This window comes from Eptatretus burgeri, unplaced genomic scaffold, assembly GCF_056783735.1.
Source record: "Eptatretus burgeri isolate ZD-2024b unplaced genomic scaffold, Ebu_testis_v1 Ebu_testis_scaffold_3194, whole genome shotgun sequence".
In the NCBI taxonomy this organism is placed as follows: domain Eukaryota; kingdom Metazoa; phylum Chordata; class Myxini; order Myxiniformes; family Myxinidae; genus Eptatretus; species Eptatretus burgeri.
This window is the reverse complement of record NW_028225129.1, coordinates 134,296-151,502: the sequence shown is the minus strand read 5'-3', so window position 1 is coordinate 151,502 and position 17,207 is coordinate 134,296. Positions and strand designations below refer to the sequence as shown.

Genomic DNA, 17,207 nt, shown 5'->3' with positions numbered 1-17,207 from the left:
AGGGGGTGGTAGGAGTGGAGTTGTGATACGATTTGAGGTGGTGGCAGGAGCAGGAGGTGTGACGAGATACGAGGGGTGGTAAGAGGAGAGTTGTGATAAGATATGAGGAGGTGGTAAGATGGGAGGTGTGATAAGATTTGAGAGGGTGGGAAGAGGAGGAAGTGTGATGAGATTTGAGGGGGTGGTTAGAGGAGGAGGGGTCATGAGATTTGAGGGGGTGGGAAGAGGCGGAGGTGTGATCAGATTTGAGGTGGTGGTAAGAAGGGGTGGTGGTAAGTAGGGGAGGTGTGATGAGATTTGAGGGGGTGGGAATAGGGGGAGGTGTGATGAATTTTGAGGGGGTGGGAAGAGGGGAGGTGTGATGAGATTTGAGGGAGTGGGAAGAGGGGCAGGTGTGATGAATTTTGAGGAGTTGGGAAGAGGGGGAGGTGTGATGAGATACGAGGGGTGGTAAGAGGTGGAGGTGTGATGAGATTTGAGAGGGTGGGAAGAGGGGGAGGTGTGATGACATTTGAGGGGTGGGAAGAGGAGGTGTGATGAGATGCTAGGAGGCGGGAAGAGGGGAGGTGTGATGAATTTTGAGGAGGTGGGAAGAGGAGGAGGTGTGATGAGATACGAGGGGGTGGGAAGAGTAAAGGTGTGATAAGATTTGAGGTGGTGGGAAGAAGGGGAGGGAAGAGAGGGAGGTGTCATGAATTTTGAGGGGGTGGAAAGAGGAGGAGGTGTGACAAGATTCGAGGTGGTGGGAAGAGGAGGAGGTGTGATGACATTTGAGAGGGTGGGAAGAGGGGGAGGGAAGAGAGGGAGGTGTGATGAATTTTGAGGGGGTGGGAAGAGGAGGAGGTGTGATGAGATATGAGGAGGTGGGAAGAGGGGAGTTGTGATGAATTTTGAGGGGGTGGGAAGAGGAGGAGGTGTGATGAGATTTGAGGTGGTGGGAAGAGGGGGAGGCGTGATGAGATACGAGAGGTGGTAAGAGGGGAGGTGTGATAAGATTTGAGGTGGTGGGAAGAGGGGAAGGTGTGATGAGATACGAGGAGGTGGTAAGAGGAGAGGCGTGATAAGATTTGAGAGGGTGGGAAGAGGAGGTGTGATAAGATTTGAGGTGGTGGTAAGAAGGGGTGGAGGTAAGAAGAGGAGGTGTGATGAGATTTGAGGAGGTGGGAAGAGGGGGAGGCGTGATGAGATACGAGAGGTGGTAAGAGGGGAGGTGTGATAAGATTTGAGGGGGTGGGAAGAGGGAGAGGTGTGATGAATTTTGAGGGGTGGGAAGAGGGGGGTGTGATGAGATTTGAGGGGGTGGGAAGAGGGGAGTTGTGATGAATTTTGAGGAGGTGGGAAGAGGGGAGGTGTGATGAGATACGAGGGGGTGGGAAGAGGGGAGGTGTGATGACATTTGAGAGGGTGGGAAGAGGGGAGGTGTGATGAATTTTGAGGGGGTGGGAAGAGGAGGAGGTGTGATGAGATTTGAGAGGGTGGGAAGAGGGGGAGGCGTGATGAGATATGAGGAGGTGGTAAGAGGAGAGGTGTGATAAGATTTGAGAGGGTGGGAAGAGGAGGAGGTGTGATAAGATTTGAGGTGGTGGTAAGAAGGGGTGGTGGTAAGAAGGGGAGGTGTGATGAGATTTGAGGGGGTGGGAATAGGGAGAGGTGTGATGAATTTTGAGGGGTGGGAAGAGGGGGAGGTGTGATGAGATTTGAGGGGTGGGAAGAGGGGAAGTTGTGATGAATTTTGAGGGGGTGGGAAGAGGGGAGGTGTGATGAGATACGAGGGGGTGGGAAGAGGGGAGGTGTGATGACATTTGAGAGGGTGGGAAGAGGGGGAGGTGTGATGAATTTTGAGGGGATGGGAAGAGGAGGAGGTGTGATGAGATTTGAGAGGGTGGGAAGAGGGGCAGGGAAGAGAGGGAGGTGTGATGAGATACGAGGGGGTGGTAAGAGGGGAGTTGTGATAAGATTTGAGGTGGTGGGAAGAGGGGGAGGGGTGATGAGATACGAGGGGTGGTCAGAGGGGAGGTGTGATAAGATTTGAGGTGGTGGGAAGAGGGGGAGGTGTGATAAGATTTGAGGTGATTGGGAAGAGGGGAGGCAGGTTAAAAAGGAATCAGTTTCTTCGCAAAATATGTCGTGGAATCTTTGAAGTCTCTCGGACTGTTCTGTTCGAAGAGTCCTCAGTTTATCGTCCCACCAGATGGACAGCACACTCATCGATGCAATCAATGCCCCGCCTGCGAAGCATCAGGTTGACCGTTTATTGTGAGGTTTGGAATTGAACTCAGCCAGTAAATGTACAATGAGGATAAGACAAAGATATTTTGTAAATTCCACTTTCGGATACGACATGATGATTAGTGGACAGTCAAGTCAGGAAATCGTGCCGAAGGCTGAATGTATCACACCAGTAGTGTTACCTGACCAGGATGCGTAAGGTTAAGGAGTGGGGTCGGAGGGTCAAGGACACACCTTCCATGAAAAGTCCATGAATATAGGCCTCGTCCTGGCGGGGACTTGCTACGTCCTCTCGGTTCTTTGTTGTCACTTCCACAGCCAAGGCCATGGAGTCAAGCGGCCACTTGTTGCGACGTGCGGTCGCCTGCATGATGGCAGTGAGGAACGATTGAGGGTTGAACAACCCACCAAGCCACACGGTATTCGGGAGGATAAAATCGGCGGTCCAGCCCTCCAGCTCCTGCCAACACGATACACGCACAAAACAAAATTATTATATCAACTTTTGTTTTTATTTATATCTGTTTGTCCGTCCATCTGTCTGTGTGCAGACGTCAGTGTACGATCGAGGGACTACTCAATTTCATTTGAATGAGATATTTTGAACACGAATCGGAACACAAACCTGCAGCTTCGCGGTCCTTTGGCTCTGGATTTGACAAATTGTACGGAATCTCTTTCCGATGCGCAGATGAAGGTAATTAATGGTTTCTTTTTTTGTTTTTTAAAAATCTGCCTTTCTGTCCTGGCAGTCAAGATTGAAGATCATTCCGAACAGGAAAATTCATATTTTGAGTGACATCATAAAGGACACAAACAACAGGTACAAATCATGAGTGTGACGTGTTCAATAAGGTGGTGTAAAAGATGGTGCGTCAACAGCGGGAAACTTCCTTTTTCTACAAATTAATTATTTACTTGAAAACTGTAGAACACAAAATCTCCTTCTTGGCACTTCAAACCCCCCCTTCCGTTTGGCAGCACTCCATTGGATAAACTCGTACGTCACCTCGACCAATCACATGCGCCTGTCGCTCCCTCAGCGTTGGGGTGCATCGAGATTCAGACAAAAATGGCACCTCGTCGGGGAGTACATGTACATCGTGCTCGGAAACACAAACCAAGAGCTGAGAAGACCCTTCCCACGTCCTTTTCCTCAAGGCTGCGTGGGGTAAGGTGTTCTCGGAACTCTCTGGCTTGCTGTGCTTTTTGTTTGTGGGCAGAGTCGAGGCTCATGGAAGAGGTAGTAAAGAAAAAAAATCGTCAAAGTTCTTCTTCCTCATGTTCTTTCTTGGTCTTCTGTTTCATTCCACATAAAGTGGAAGAGAAATTGAGAGCCAGAGATGCTGTTGTTGTTGCTGTTGTTTCGCATGCAGCCTGTGGCTGCTTGGCTTCATCATTTTATGGAGGCGTGGCTGTGCCGCTGATGCAGTGCCCCCTGTGAGCAGCACGCCGGTGCTCATTTCACCGACCTCAGAAAGATGACAGACTGAGTCAACCTACCTGGTGTTATTTCAACGGGACAACAGGGTATCCATCGAACTCAAGACCCTAAGATCTTAAGCCAGCCACCTTAACCGTTAGCCAGAGATGAAAAGAGAGCCTAAAAAACACAAACGAGACCAGGTGATCATGTGTCAACGTTTGATTGTTTTTTGTTTGTTTTTTTTGTCCGTTTTGATCCCTCCTTCATGTAATATGTGTGTTGGTGAACTCATACCCGTATGCGAAGTAGCAGGTCTGAGTACCAAACAGAAAGGCTGAACATGGAGGGATAGGCCCGACGAGTCCATGCCGCAGGCACGGCGTCAAAAAAGATGGCCGTTTCCAACTCCTCCATGTCCGTTGTGATGGTTAGTTCACCCTGAGGATGCAGAGGATGCGGATGGTTAGATCACCCTGAGGATGTTCAGAATTCAGAGGAATAAGGTCAGAGGGGACAAAACCACCATTGTTTGGTGCACCTTGGTTGCACACAGCGATGAATCTCAGTCGATAATCATTGTTACGTCACGTTTGCACATTTGTATTGTTCAACATCGTATTTCGTTATTCAATATTGTCCGTTCACGATTGGCAGACCCCTCTCAGACCAAAGGAAATTAAATGCGACCTTCTTTGGTTGACTTTGAACACTTGGGGAGGGAGGGGGGGGTGCCGGTTCGGTCGGCCCATTGTTCTCAAGTCATTTTCAGTGTAAATTCCTGAACTTTTCAACCCGTCCGGGATGCCAGTCCGGTTTCCTCAACACAAGGCCACAACGACCACAGATAATGATGATGATCGTGTTTTTGAAAACCCATGTGCCAGCAGGATGTGATGACGAATACTTTTGAACAAAAAAGATCAGATTCAAATTGTACGCTTCCTTGGCGTCGAAGAAATGGGGACAAAACATTCGATTTCTGAGATCCAAATTGGACACGTCACACTTAGTTTCGACATTCATCCCCCCAAAAAATCCGGAATTGCAAGATCCACGTGTTGTGGAGTTCCCTCAAATGGGACCATGGCTGCACCAACCACTGCTGCACGGATCATGGGCCTTCTTCACGGAGTCGCGAGAGATTTGTGAGCGGAGTACCGTCCGTCCTGTTCGAACGAGGGCACGTGCACCTTGAGGCCGAGTTTCAGTTCTTGCAGTGACCTTCGGATCTCTCTCGTGAGCAGGTTCACGCGCTCACATTCCTGATAGGCGACGACCACGAAAGGAGTTCGCTTCTCTGCCTTGCTCATCAACTCGGCCAAGTTGAAAGGCTCGGGAAGTTTCTGCAACACTTCCTCCAGTGTGGCATTCACCTGCGTGAGACGAGGACCCAGTGTTAAGATCATGTTCGTGTTTGGAGGTGAGTGGCACATTGTGTGTGTGTGTGTGTGTGTGTGTGTGTGTGTGTGTGTGTGTGTGTGTGTGTGTGTGTGTGTGTGTGTGTGTGTGTGTTTAAACAGATGTTTGGAACGACAGAACTTTAATATGGATACAAACAAACACGACATAATGGTGACCAAAGCTTTTCGTGCTGCACTCTTCAGGGTAAAAATCGCAGCAAGTGAAGGAGGAAGTGAAGGCGTGTGCTTTATACAAAGTCTTAATAAGGTAGACGCTGATTGGTTCAACCGTAATGACGTCACGGTTAATCCGAACGCCCATTGGTCGGCTCATCATCTTCACCTCGAGCTCCCATTGGCTGGAGCAGAGTTCGTCGATGATTGACGTTTGCAACCGCATCCTGCAGAGAGGGGGGATGGGTTTCCCCGAAGGTCCATTACGGTTGAACCGTGACGTTCGGATTAACCGTGACGTCATTACGGATGAACCAATCGGCGTCTACCTAATTGAGACCTGCGTATAAAGCACGCGCCTTCACGTTCTCCTTCACTTGCTGCGATTTTTACCCTCAAGAGTGCAGCACGAAAAGCTTCGGTCACCATTGTCGTGTTTGTTGGTATCCATATTTTATATATTTTTAAATAACAGGCTTTTGTGAACCTTGAAGCAAATGAAGATTGTATGAGCTGGTTTGGCAAGAAATTATTTGTTACTCTTTCTTAAAAAAAAAGAAAAATAAGAGTGAGTGCCTGCATGTGAGTGAGTGAGTGAGTGAGTGAGTGAGGTGAAAGTGTGCCTTTTCCTGTCGAGAAATATCTCCTGAACCTCCACCCTCGGCCTGTCTCGGCTGCAGCTCGAGGAGTGTGCGGAAGAGTTTGCTGGAGGTCACGGTCAGAAAACCGATCTCGGCATTGGAGTGAAGCCCGTAGAGTTGGGGGCTTTCGGGGGGCAAATTCTCACTCACGTAGTCGTGGTACCCCTGGGAAATCAGAAATGACAAAACTGTACGTTCTTCATCATCACCGACAACGCACGAGAGATCAAGACATTGATAACTTGGTCCTGAACGTTCCTCATGCTCACCGAGCTAACGATGCAGCTTGCACAAAGCGAAATTATTGGTATCACACGGATTATTGCTGTTATTACACAGATAATACAATACAATACATGGGTTGCTTCCCTGGTGCATTATCTCCATCAGATGTTCCCCATTGTTCCAAGCCGTGCCAATGCAAGTTGTTTATACACAACATAACTGATGCTACAATCCCTGAGTAAATGGTTCATTAAGTAATAATAATGTAAACGGTGAATAACAGCAAACGTAACAAAATAACCACAAATGGCAATCTTCGAGATTCTGTCCTTTCGGTGCCTTCCGTGCGGAAGGATTTGAAGTCTGAACTGACGGCCCGGCAAGAATGTGTCCCGAGCGCCGAAACGTCCTGCGTCTGAAAAATCTTTGACGTTTTCACAAATCAATGACAAGAAAGACGTGACAGCCTTAACCCACGGTATCTCCAGAAGCTTGGATGGAATCCTCGAGACGGTGAGAATGAACGTACAAAACCCCGGTCGTCATGGAATCAAAGGATTTCACTCTTTCTGGCCAAGGATCTGCTGGAAAATAAATAATGCAAAGCCTCCTGTAAAGAAAACCTTTTTTGTTTTGTCATGCTCACACGTGAGAGGCAACCGGTGTCCGTCATGGTTCTTGGGTCGAAAAGACTTTTATAACACACGAGCGGAGTACCTGCCCGACGGGCGATCTTGTTCCAAGCGTGCAACGCGTTCTTCTGACACGTGCCTTCATTTGGGCGGTGTATAGGCAACTGGCAGCTGTCTCAATCGCTCCCCAAAAATGCATAAACAAACAAATTAGCATGCGCGTTACGTGCACGAAGCCAAAAAATACTTATTGCTTCGAATTAAAAACACCTCACAGCACTGGAAAACGTGGGGGACAAGAATACTGGAGACTTGTAATACCCTCTCCCACCTGGAGGTGGCGCCACATGATACACGTTCACATGGACAATTTGCTCCCTCCCCTCCTCCTTTCTCTCTCCAAGACCACAAGCAAAGATAAAAACACCCCTGTGCACCAATTGGGTTCATGCTGATCCGATGCAGCAGGTATGGCATAGAGCAGTCGGAGGAGTAGCGCGACACACATACACACACAAACTCCCACACACACACACAACCTCACACACACACACACACACACACACACACACACACACACACACACACACACACACACACACACACACACACACACACACACACACACACACACACACACACACACACACATCGGTCGACGAATTCGAGTAAAGGATAAAGAGCGATGTAACACCTTCTTTGGATGTGTCTGCGTTACGTGAAACAAACACCGTGGTCAAGCTCATTTTCCAATTATCTGGGATACCGAGATCGGAAAATCCTGGCTGGAAGAACGGACTCCAAAGGAAGAAGAATCCTCGTCGTGAGCATCGTTACTGTGTTTCCAACCGACTCCGTCTCTCTGCTTGTCGGAGTTTTGTGAAAATGCTCAACCACGTCACCGTCAGCGAAATCTCTTCCTCTCTGGAACCCTCTGCTCAAACATTCTCTTAAAAAAATTGAATTATCTCAAGATCTTTAAAAATAATAATAAAATAAATAAAAAATTTAAATCATTTTCTGCAATTTATTTGAACCTGACAAAGGTGAGACGAGTTCAACCAAACGTGCCTTGTAGTCGGAGTTTGGAGGTACGGGGAACCCAGGAGCGAGTAACGATTCTCCGTCAAGCATCTCGGTCCGCACGAACTCTTCGAGGTACGTTTTGCACAAGCGCCGGTCTTGGTCATCGGTGATGTGTCCGCCGTACATTATTTCCCCAAACAAATAGCGCAGGTCATCCCAAGGCACCTGGGAAGCGAGCACAACGTTCGCCGAAAGTCGTCGACCCGGCACCGTGCATCGTTTTTGAGCGACATTCACCTTGATCACAAAGTGCACACTCATATTGTCCGACTGTAAAAACGCGACAACCTTCGTATTATTCTCCAGGTAGTTGTGCAGGATGTTGACCGAAATGGTCAGGTCTCCGTTGCTGAAAGGGTAGCTGCGGTTCCAGCCCTGTGCGCCGAACTTGCGCCGTTCCGCCACGACGGCGTGGAAGTAGCAGAGGGCAAAAAGCACCGCTTTGAACTCGTTCTCCTTGGAGCACATCTCCAGGGTGTCCTGCGAGGTCACAGCACATACACATCCATCGTCACACAGCCGCGTGCTCGTATCTGAAACCGAAAATTAGAGGGAATCGACACGTTCTGATAACATTAACTCTCTATGAAACAATCACGACGGCGTTAAAACGTCATGAAGCTGTGTGCGTGCATCTGAAGCCTCGTGCTCAAGACCCATTGGTTGGACGGCTAGTCTGACCCCGCCCTCGATTGTGAGCCGGAAAAAAAAAATCATCCGTCCGCCATTTTCTTTCTCTGGTGAGTCTGAAGACGTCTTCGGAAGTCTCACGTTCACCGTCGCCATGGCCGATAACTTTCCCGTTCAGTTTAAATGACCGAAACGAGTGTTGAAATGATCAAGTGTCTGCAGATCACGTCCATTGTGAAGGCGACGAGCCTCAGGCTTCAGGCATGCAGGCCACGAGCTTTAGGCATCAGGCTTCAGGCATGTAGGCCACGAGCTTTAGGCCTCAGGCTTCAGCATGTAGGCCACGAGCTTTAGGCCTCAGGCTTCAGGCATGAAGGCCACGAGCTTTAGGCCTCAGGCATGTAGGCCACGAGCTTTAGTCCTCAGGCTTCAGGCATGAAGGCCACGAGCTTTAGGCCTCAGGCTTCAGGCCACGAGCTCTAGGCCTCAGGCTTCAGGCATGTAGGCCACGAGCTTTAGGCCTCAGGCTTCAGGCATGAAGGCCACGACCTTTAGGCCTCAGGCCACGAGCTCTCGGCCTCAGGCTTCAGGCATGTAGGCCACGAGCTTTAGGCCTCAGGCTTCAGGTGCAAGCGCAATCAGATCCGATCGATGTAACCACCACATATTACATCTGCACACCAAGCAGTGGCCACGTCATGTGTTTTTGCTTCAAACCCGTCATTGATCGTCCATAATGTAACCCAAGTTATTTAACATTTCCGAGAGCGATGGAAACAGCGGTCTGTTGCCAATACGCCGTCCAAATTAAGGGATGAGCAATTTTGGATGATGAAAGTGGATTCAGCCCGACCAAGCTCGCCATAAACATGTTTGCCGCACTTATCCAGCAGGCAGCCCTCATTGTGTGGGACGAGGCACCGACGACGCGTCGGTGTATGCTTGAGGCACTGGGCCGGACGGACGGACGTTGTGAGAAGCGACGCAGGAGGTTTTGACGTTCGCAGGCAAGGTCATTTCACTCGACGGTGACTTCCGCCAGGTCGTGCAAGTCGTACAGTGAGGTCCACAGGCACGAATGACTGATACACGCACTTCCGCGTCCATGAGCTCCATGAAAACGTGTGCGAGTATGGCGCGGCGAGAAATATGCCAGACGTCTTCCGCACAACTGGGTAATGGTGAAACGAACAAAATCTCCCAAGAAACTGCAACAGATGGATTCGTGATCGTTAAATGTGGAGAAGGTTTCCTAAAGTCTTCTCAGGAATATAAACCAAACATACTTTTGCAAACTTCCTTGTTGAATCCTTGCCAGGATCATTATCTCGAGGTCTGATTGACTTGCTGGTTGCAAGAAAAACATAAAGTTGGTCCATCGTAAAAGAAAAAGGGTTTAAATGTCAGATTTTTTTTCTTTTTTGACTGGTTATTGGAGGTTTTTAATGTTTTTTTTTTTCATGTCCAGAGATTAAAAAGGAAATTTTCTTAAAACCATAATCCCACCAAGTTTATCGAATCTCTTCTTGACTCTTGGCATCCTCGTCTTGTCCTTAAGTTTGCCTTCCGATGATTTTTCGACGCAGTCCTGTACACGATCAAAACTCATGGAAGAGAAAGGGGAAGTGAGCTTCATCGGCCTCACACTGGAGAAGATGAAGAACAGAACTTGGAATGGGACACGTGACGTCTCCCACCATACCCAGACAGCCATTCATGATTACAGGTTAAAATCTGACGTGGAACCCTTCGTTTGTTGTCGCTCATATTTGTTTGAAAAAGGTTGTCAGATTTAACTTGGATAACGAGTCCATTTCTTCACACTTTGTAAATAGATTAAAATAATAATAATAATAATTTAAATAGTTAAATTTATCCAAGAATTGCGGATGGAATGTATCTTTAGTATGTTAACTGGTGGATAAAACCTGAAAACAAAAAGTAACTTAGAACAGCACTCGGTGGAGCGCGTACCTCGATCCCACCGATAAGCCGGATCTGAACGTGGACCTGAACCAAAATCGAATCGGCTTGTTACTGTTACCAAACCAACTCATCCACCTCGTTTCGTCATAATCCATGAGATATCAAGCTATGAATCATTTTTGGCAGACAGACAGACAAACAGAAACAGACAGACAGGGGGTGAAAACATGACCTCCGGCCACCTTCGGTGGTGGATGTAAATTTTCATCAGCGGGTAAGAAAGATGAGAGAAGGGGAACACCAATCACGTGACAACACCTGGTTGAACAAGTTGAGGGCTTTGTGCAGGTTGGCACACATGCCCGTGGGAGGCTCGTTGGTTATCTTGATGGAGTTCTCAAGCAATCCCTGAGGCATGATGTGATGTTCGGGTGAAGGTGCTGGTTCAGCGCTCATGTACACACGAAAGGATCCGTGAGAACCAAAGCTGTATTTCTCCACCTTCTTGTCCAGCAAAGGCAGCCATTTTGACACCAAGTGGATGTTCTACCCACATCACACCAATCACAGGTTTTAATCCATCACATGCTCCATTCACGACACGATGGCTTTGTGCACAGTTTTGTGGTGGCAATGGTTGAGAAGAACAGCTTTATGCACAGATATTTATCAAATTCAGGAATTAACTCGGAAACATAAACGACGCAAGATATTAATAGATAGTGACATGTATGATGTATACCTAATGTACAGACAAATTATTCATAATGTGTGATCAATTTAATTCTTCACTCACATCTGGTCACAGATCAGGTATATGGAGTTTCAGATTTTTTGGATAAAGATTTCGATTCAACCAATTGTGGCTGGAATACCACTTCACCGATGACTTCATCATTATCACTCTGTATACCCCCAATGGGGAGTTGATGACGAATGCCAAGTTTCAATTTTTCCAATTTAGAGGTTTTGGGGAAAATGATGTCCAAATTTTTTCCTTCAACATAACGTGGTTGACATACCATGTGACCTATGACGTCATAAGTTTAATCGTCACTCACGGAGGGTCATAGATCAGATATATGAAGTTTCAGATTTTCCGGAAAAGGATTTCGATTCAACCAATTGTGGCTGGAATACCACTTCACCGATGACGTCACTGTTATCACACTGTATACCCCATGGGGAGATACGACATTTGCAAAGTTTAAATTTCTTTCGTTTAGCCGGTTCGGAGAAAAAGATTTCCAAATTTTTCCCTTTAATCCAAATGAGCTGCCATACCATGTGACCTATGACGTCAGAGTTGCCAATAAATTATTCCCCATGGGGGAGTCCCTCCCATGTCCAGATTGAGTGTTGGAGTTTGAGGTCACAAAGGTAGATTGAATGACACACCAAGTGAAGGATTGGGAGAGATTCATCTGAGAACCATCAAAACGACACTGACACCTGAGGACCATCAAAACCACACTGAAATCTGAGAACCATCAAAACCACACTGACATATCTGAGGACCATCAAAACCACACTGACATCTGAGGACCATCAAAACCACACTGAAATCTGAGAACCATCAAAACCACACTGACATCTGAGGATCATCAAAACCACAATGACATCTGAGGATCATCAAAACCACAATGACATCTGAGGATCATCAAAACCACAATGACATCTGAGGATCATCAAAACCACACTGATATCTGAGGACCATCAAAACCACACTGATATCTGAGGACCATCAAAACCACAATGACATCTGAGGATCATCAAAACCACACTGACATCTGAGGATCATCAAAACCACATTGACATCTGAGGACCTTCAAAACCACACTGATATCTGAGGACCATCAAAACCACACTGACACCTGAGGATCATCAAAACCACACTGACACCTGAGGATCATCAAAACCACACTGACACCTGAGGATCATCAAAACCACAATGACATCTGAGGATCATCAAAACCACAATGACATCTGAGGATCATCAAAACCACACTGACATCTGAGGATCATCAAAACTACCCTGATATCTGAGGATCATCAAAACCACACTGACATCTGAGGACCATCAAAATCACACTGACATCTGAGGATCATCAAAACTACCCTGACATCTGAGGATCATCAAAACCACACTGACATCTGCGGACCATCAAAACCACACTGACACCTGAGGATCATCAAACCACACTGACATCTGAGGATCATCAAAACAACACTGACATCTGAGGACCATCAAAACCACACTGAAACCTGAGGATCATCAAAACCACACTGACATCTGAGGATCATCAAAACCACACTGACATCTGAGGACCATCAAAACCACACTGACACCTGAGGATCATCAAAACCACACTGACATCTGAGGATCATCAAAACCACACTGACATCTGAGGATCATCAAAACCACACTGACATCTGAGGATCATCAAAACCACACTGACATCTGAGGACCATCAAAACCACACTGACACCTGAGGATCATCAAACCACACTGACATCTGAGGATCATCAAAACAACACTGACATCTGAGGACCATCAAAACCACACTGAAACCTGAGGATCATCAAAACCACACTGACATCTGAGGATCATCAAAACCACACTGACATCTGAGGACCATCAAAACCACACTGACACCTGAGGATCATCAAAACCACACTGACATCTGAGGATCATCAAAACCACACTGACATCTGAGGACCATCAAAACCACACTGACACCTGAGGATCATCAAAACCACACTGACATCTGAGGATCATCAAAACCACACTGACATGTGAGGATCATCAAAACCACACTGACATCTGAGGTTCAACAAATCTCAGGAACGACAGAAAATATTCCTGAATACGATTCCCTCCATCTCCTCCCTGCTGATTCAAATCATTGTGATTTAATGATCGTGATATATGATCGCACAAAACACCTGCAGGATGACCCAGTGTCCATCTTGTGCTGCCACATCCAGTGCTTGCTCAGCTACGACCTCTTGACCCTGACCCAGTGACACGTTGTGGAAGTTGCCATTATCAAATGTGAAACCGAGCTTCCTTCCTGAATGGATGACATATAGAATTACTTACATTTTATAATCCCAAGCAACATTGGCAAGAGTTGATTCGCAAAAGCAAGACAAGAAAAATTAAAACTTAAAAACAAGTCACATGTCGGTAGGTGCAGTCTCAAATAAATGTATGATGTCACTGCGATTTCAGAGTTGTGCATGACGGATCGCAAGAAGCCAGACGAACAAATGAGAGAAACCAGCAGCACAGTCAACGTGACCTGGGAACACTGACACTCACTTCAGTGGCGTGCAGCTGGCTGTGTTGAACAAGCAGGCCAACTCAAGCCAGAGGACACAATGAATAAGGAACAAGGAACTGATGCTCCATGTCCGCCGCCTTCTGAGTGGTGTGAGGAATCGATGTGTCTGGTGTGGAAAGATAAATCTTGAGCGGTTTTTGAAATATCGCGTGCACAAGTTAAGTTGCTGAGACGGTTGCCATGGCAACACAATCCAGACAATCACCGCCGTGATCAAATGAGGTTGCGATGATGTCACGAGAAATAGATATCTTTAAGATGAAAGCGAAATTCTCAACAGTGTCTGAAATATCGCGGATGCTGCAGTACATGGACGGACGATCGGTCGGTCGGTCAGACGGACGGACGGACGGAGATCATGTTAATATCCCCAGTCTCAGACCTTGTCGGAGGGGCGGGGGACAAAAAGTGGAGGGAAGAGGAGTCAAAGGAAGAGGACAGAAGAATCAGGAAGGTGATTGTAAAGATATATCAGTGCGGCTGGGACACGTTCTCCGTGACATCTCAACAGGAAACGAATGAAGATATCCACAGAGTGATACAGGACCGACATCAGATGAAACGAGAAGGGCACTTGGTGGAGCGCACACCTCCGCCACTCAACGCTTGATCCTGTAGAACATTCCGGGTCCAATAAATGTTTGAAGTATCTTGTTATATCTCGATTTTATTCCCGGTGTTCGTTTAATAGTTTGGGTGGCGGGTTTGGGATCCAAGGCTCCTGAGTTCAAGTCCTGCTCAGCTGTTCAATTAATACCAGGTGTGGTTAACTCAGCCCGTCATCCTTCTGAGGTCGGCAAAGTGAGTACCAGCTTGCTGGGATGATTGAGCCATTCGATTGTCCTGTGTCAGAGTGGTGACCGGTCCAGGATTGTGCCCAGTCGCCCAGGAGCGTGCTTCAGCAGCACCGATATGCTCTGCACAGAGTGTGCTCCCATTGGATGGATGGATAACGTCTTTGGCCCGATCTCTCAATGATGAATAATCACTTAAAACATTAAATAATTCTGGTGGTCCGATCCTGTGTCCGGTTCTTCACCGAAAGTGAATCGATTCGTCCTCGTGACACGCCCAACGCATCCACCGAGTTTCGTCCGAATCCGTCCACAACTTTTTGAGATATCCTGCTCACAGACAGACAGACAGACAGACAGACAGACAAACAAACGGACAGACAGGGGTGAAAACAACCTCCTTCCACTTCGCAGGACTTTCACAACACATGCAGAATGCACAGAATGCACCAAACACGATGTTGTTGCTGGATTCAAACAGACACAGCTAAACGCCAAAAAATTAAATGACAATGGTTGTGATGATTATCCGGAAGGTGCAGTGCCATTTCAAACAAAATATGAGATGAACGGATTTGTAAACGTCCACCATGTCACAGTCGGAGAGAAAACCTTCCAGAGATGCAGAACAAAGCGGGTGAGGGTTCAGTTTCACAACCCCAGGGTCGGGCAATGATGAGGTTAACAGAGTAACTTCAGGTGTCTCAATGAGCATGGACAGTAAAGGTGACGAAGCATGTGACGTTTTGAAGGAGGTGAGGGTTTTCAAACAAGTGTCACGTGACGAACACGTATGTGAATAAATGAACAGAATTGTTCGTGACGTCGGCAGGTCTATTTATTATGGTTCCCTGAAGGGAGGGAGGGATTAAGCGTTTATTGTTGGTGTGGTGTCCCACTTTCGGAATGAATGTTTTTTCCATTATTTAATTTTTAAATAAATAATTTTCCCATTGTCAGTGGTTTTTGTTGTTTTTTTGTTTCTCCAATTTTGAGTTATTTATTTTTCAATTATTTAATTTCTTTCAAGTTCCCTTTTTAAAACAAGGACAAATGTGTCCAAGAGCTGCGTTCTCAAGGTTTTGTCTTCACCAGAAGAACAAGAACAAGAAGAGGAAGAAGAAGAAAAAAACAACAACTTCCGATATTTCGTCACGTGCCTTGATTAAGCCAATAGCGAGAACCGCCATAGTGTATTTACGTATTTACGAAATAAATAGTGTATTTACGAAATAAATAGTGTATTTACGAAATATAGTGTATTTACGAAATAAATAGTGTATTTACGAAATAAATCGTGTATTTACGAAATAAATAATGTATTTACGAAATATAGTGTATTTACGAAATAAATAATGTATTTACGAAATTACAATACATTAAATGGAATAATCCTGAAATAGTAACATGAAGTTTTCGAAACTTTAAAGCAAATGTCCGAATATATTTAAAAGTTCATGATAGACGCTCTCAAAAGGCACCCTCAATGCGAGGATGTGTACAGATGTTTAGTTTGAAGGAGATCCGGATCCTGTATATAAAAGAACCGAGTCGTAAAGGTTTTGTCTTCACCAGAAGAACAAGAAGAAGAACAACAAGAATAACAACGCGGAGCTCTCTTAGAGCCAACGTTCGCTCCGCGAGACGCGGATAAAAAGTTAGATTATAAAATTTTTTCAATTGTTTCATACTCGTATAAAAACAGTCAAAATCGACGGGTTGTAATTACTTTATTCAAAATATTCAAACACACTGGAAGATCTGATGTTTCGTAGCAAGAAGCGTTATTTTAAAACACCACGTGAACAAATGTGATCATATACTTTATCTTCTGGGACCTTTCATTCCGAGGGTACAGCCTCATTGAGCGTGCCGAAGCCTGAACCCTCGGCCGAGCGTCAGGTGCGCAAAAAGTTCTTTATTTATTCGACATCCAACGGATTCAACTCGTTTAACTCTGCCTATGTGACGCGACACGTGCAGTGAACTTCACTTCCCTGCGCCTTGTATTTATTGTTATTTTAAAAAATGCTTCTGTACACCGCCCTTGAGGCTCGGTTTGCTCGACACCGTCTACACTTCCGATAGAAGAGACGTAATTACTCTTTTTTGAGAAATGTTTTTGGAGTTTATTTTTAATCCTGAAAAATAGACTGAAGTGAACACACTGTCGTGTTAAACGATTGCCCTCGACAACCCTTCTTAAATCGTCCTTACGAAAGCGGACAGACAAATACACAAACGCACAGTGTTTTATATGGGTATTTTCATTTTATAATATATCTTTTAAATTTTCAATTTTTTTCCCCCCCAAATTTTAAATCATTTTAAAATTTTAAATTGTTTAATTTTTCCGGGTTTTTTATATATTTTTTTTCCATTATGAAGAAAATTTCAATTGGCTGATGTTATGAGTTGGCTACACCGGGAACCATCAGCGATCTCCGATCGCGCCTCTCCAGTTCCAAGCTGTATCTTCTTTATTGTTTCCTAAATAGGATCAGCATGACCCCAATTAATGTAGTGGGGGTGATTTTACATTTGCTGGTGCTCTTGGGGGGCGGGGGAGGGGGGGGTAGGGGAAGGGAGAGAAACAAATTATCTATGTAAATGTGTTTGTATCGTGTAGCGCCACTCCCGGTGAGAGAGGGTATTACAAGTCTCCACGATTTCCAGCGCAGTGGAGATGTTTTTGCT

General features: G+C 46.1%; 1 protein-coding gene across 1 annotated transcript in view; it reads right to left on the bottom strand.

Annotated features, from left to right (window-relative positions):
- DNAH17 (dynein axonemal heavy chain 17) overlaps positions 1 to 17,207 on the bottom strand; it is a 153,629-nt gene that overhangs the window by 4,806 nt on the left and 131,616 nt on the right. The window contains exons 74-81 of the mRNA XM_085868928.1: positions 13,316 to 13,443; positions 10,688 to 10,915; positions 8,102 to 8,293; positions 7,799 to 7,978; positions 5,853 to 6,035; positions 4,846 to 5,028; positions 3,950 to 4,093; positions 2,464 to 2,689 (exon numbers count right to left, since the gene is read on the bottom strand). Of these exons, the coding sequence (XP_085725054.1) occupies positions 2,464 to 2,689; positions 3,950 to 4,093; positions 4,846 to 5,028; positions 5,853 to 6,035; positions 7,799 to 7,978; positions 8,102 to 8,293; positions 10,688 to 10,915; positions 13,316 to 13,443 (1,464 nt within the window). The remainder of the gene's footprint in view (positions 1 to 2,463; positions 2,690 to 3,949; positions 4,094 to 4,845; positions 5,029 to 5,852; positions 6,036 to 7,798; positions 7,979 to 8,101; positions 8,294 to 10,687; positions 10,916 to 13,315; positions 13,444 to 17,207) is intronic.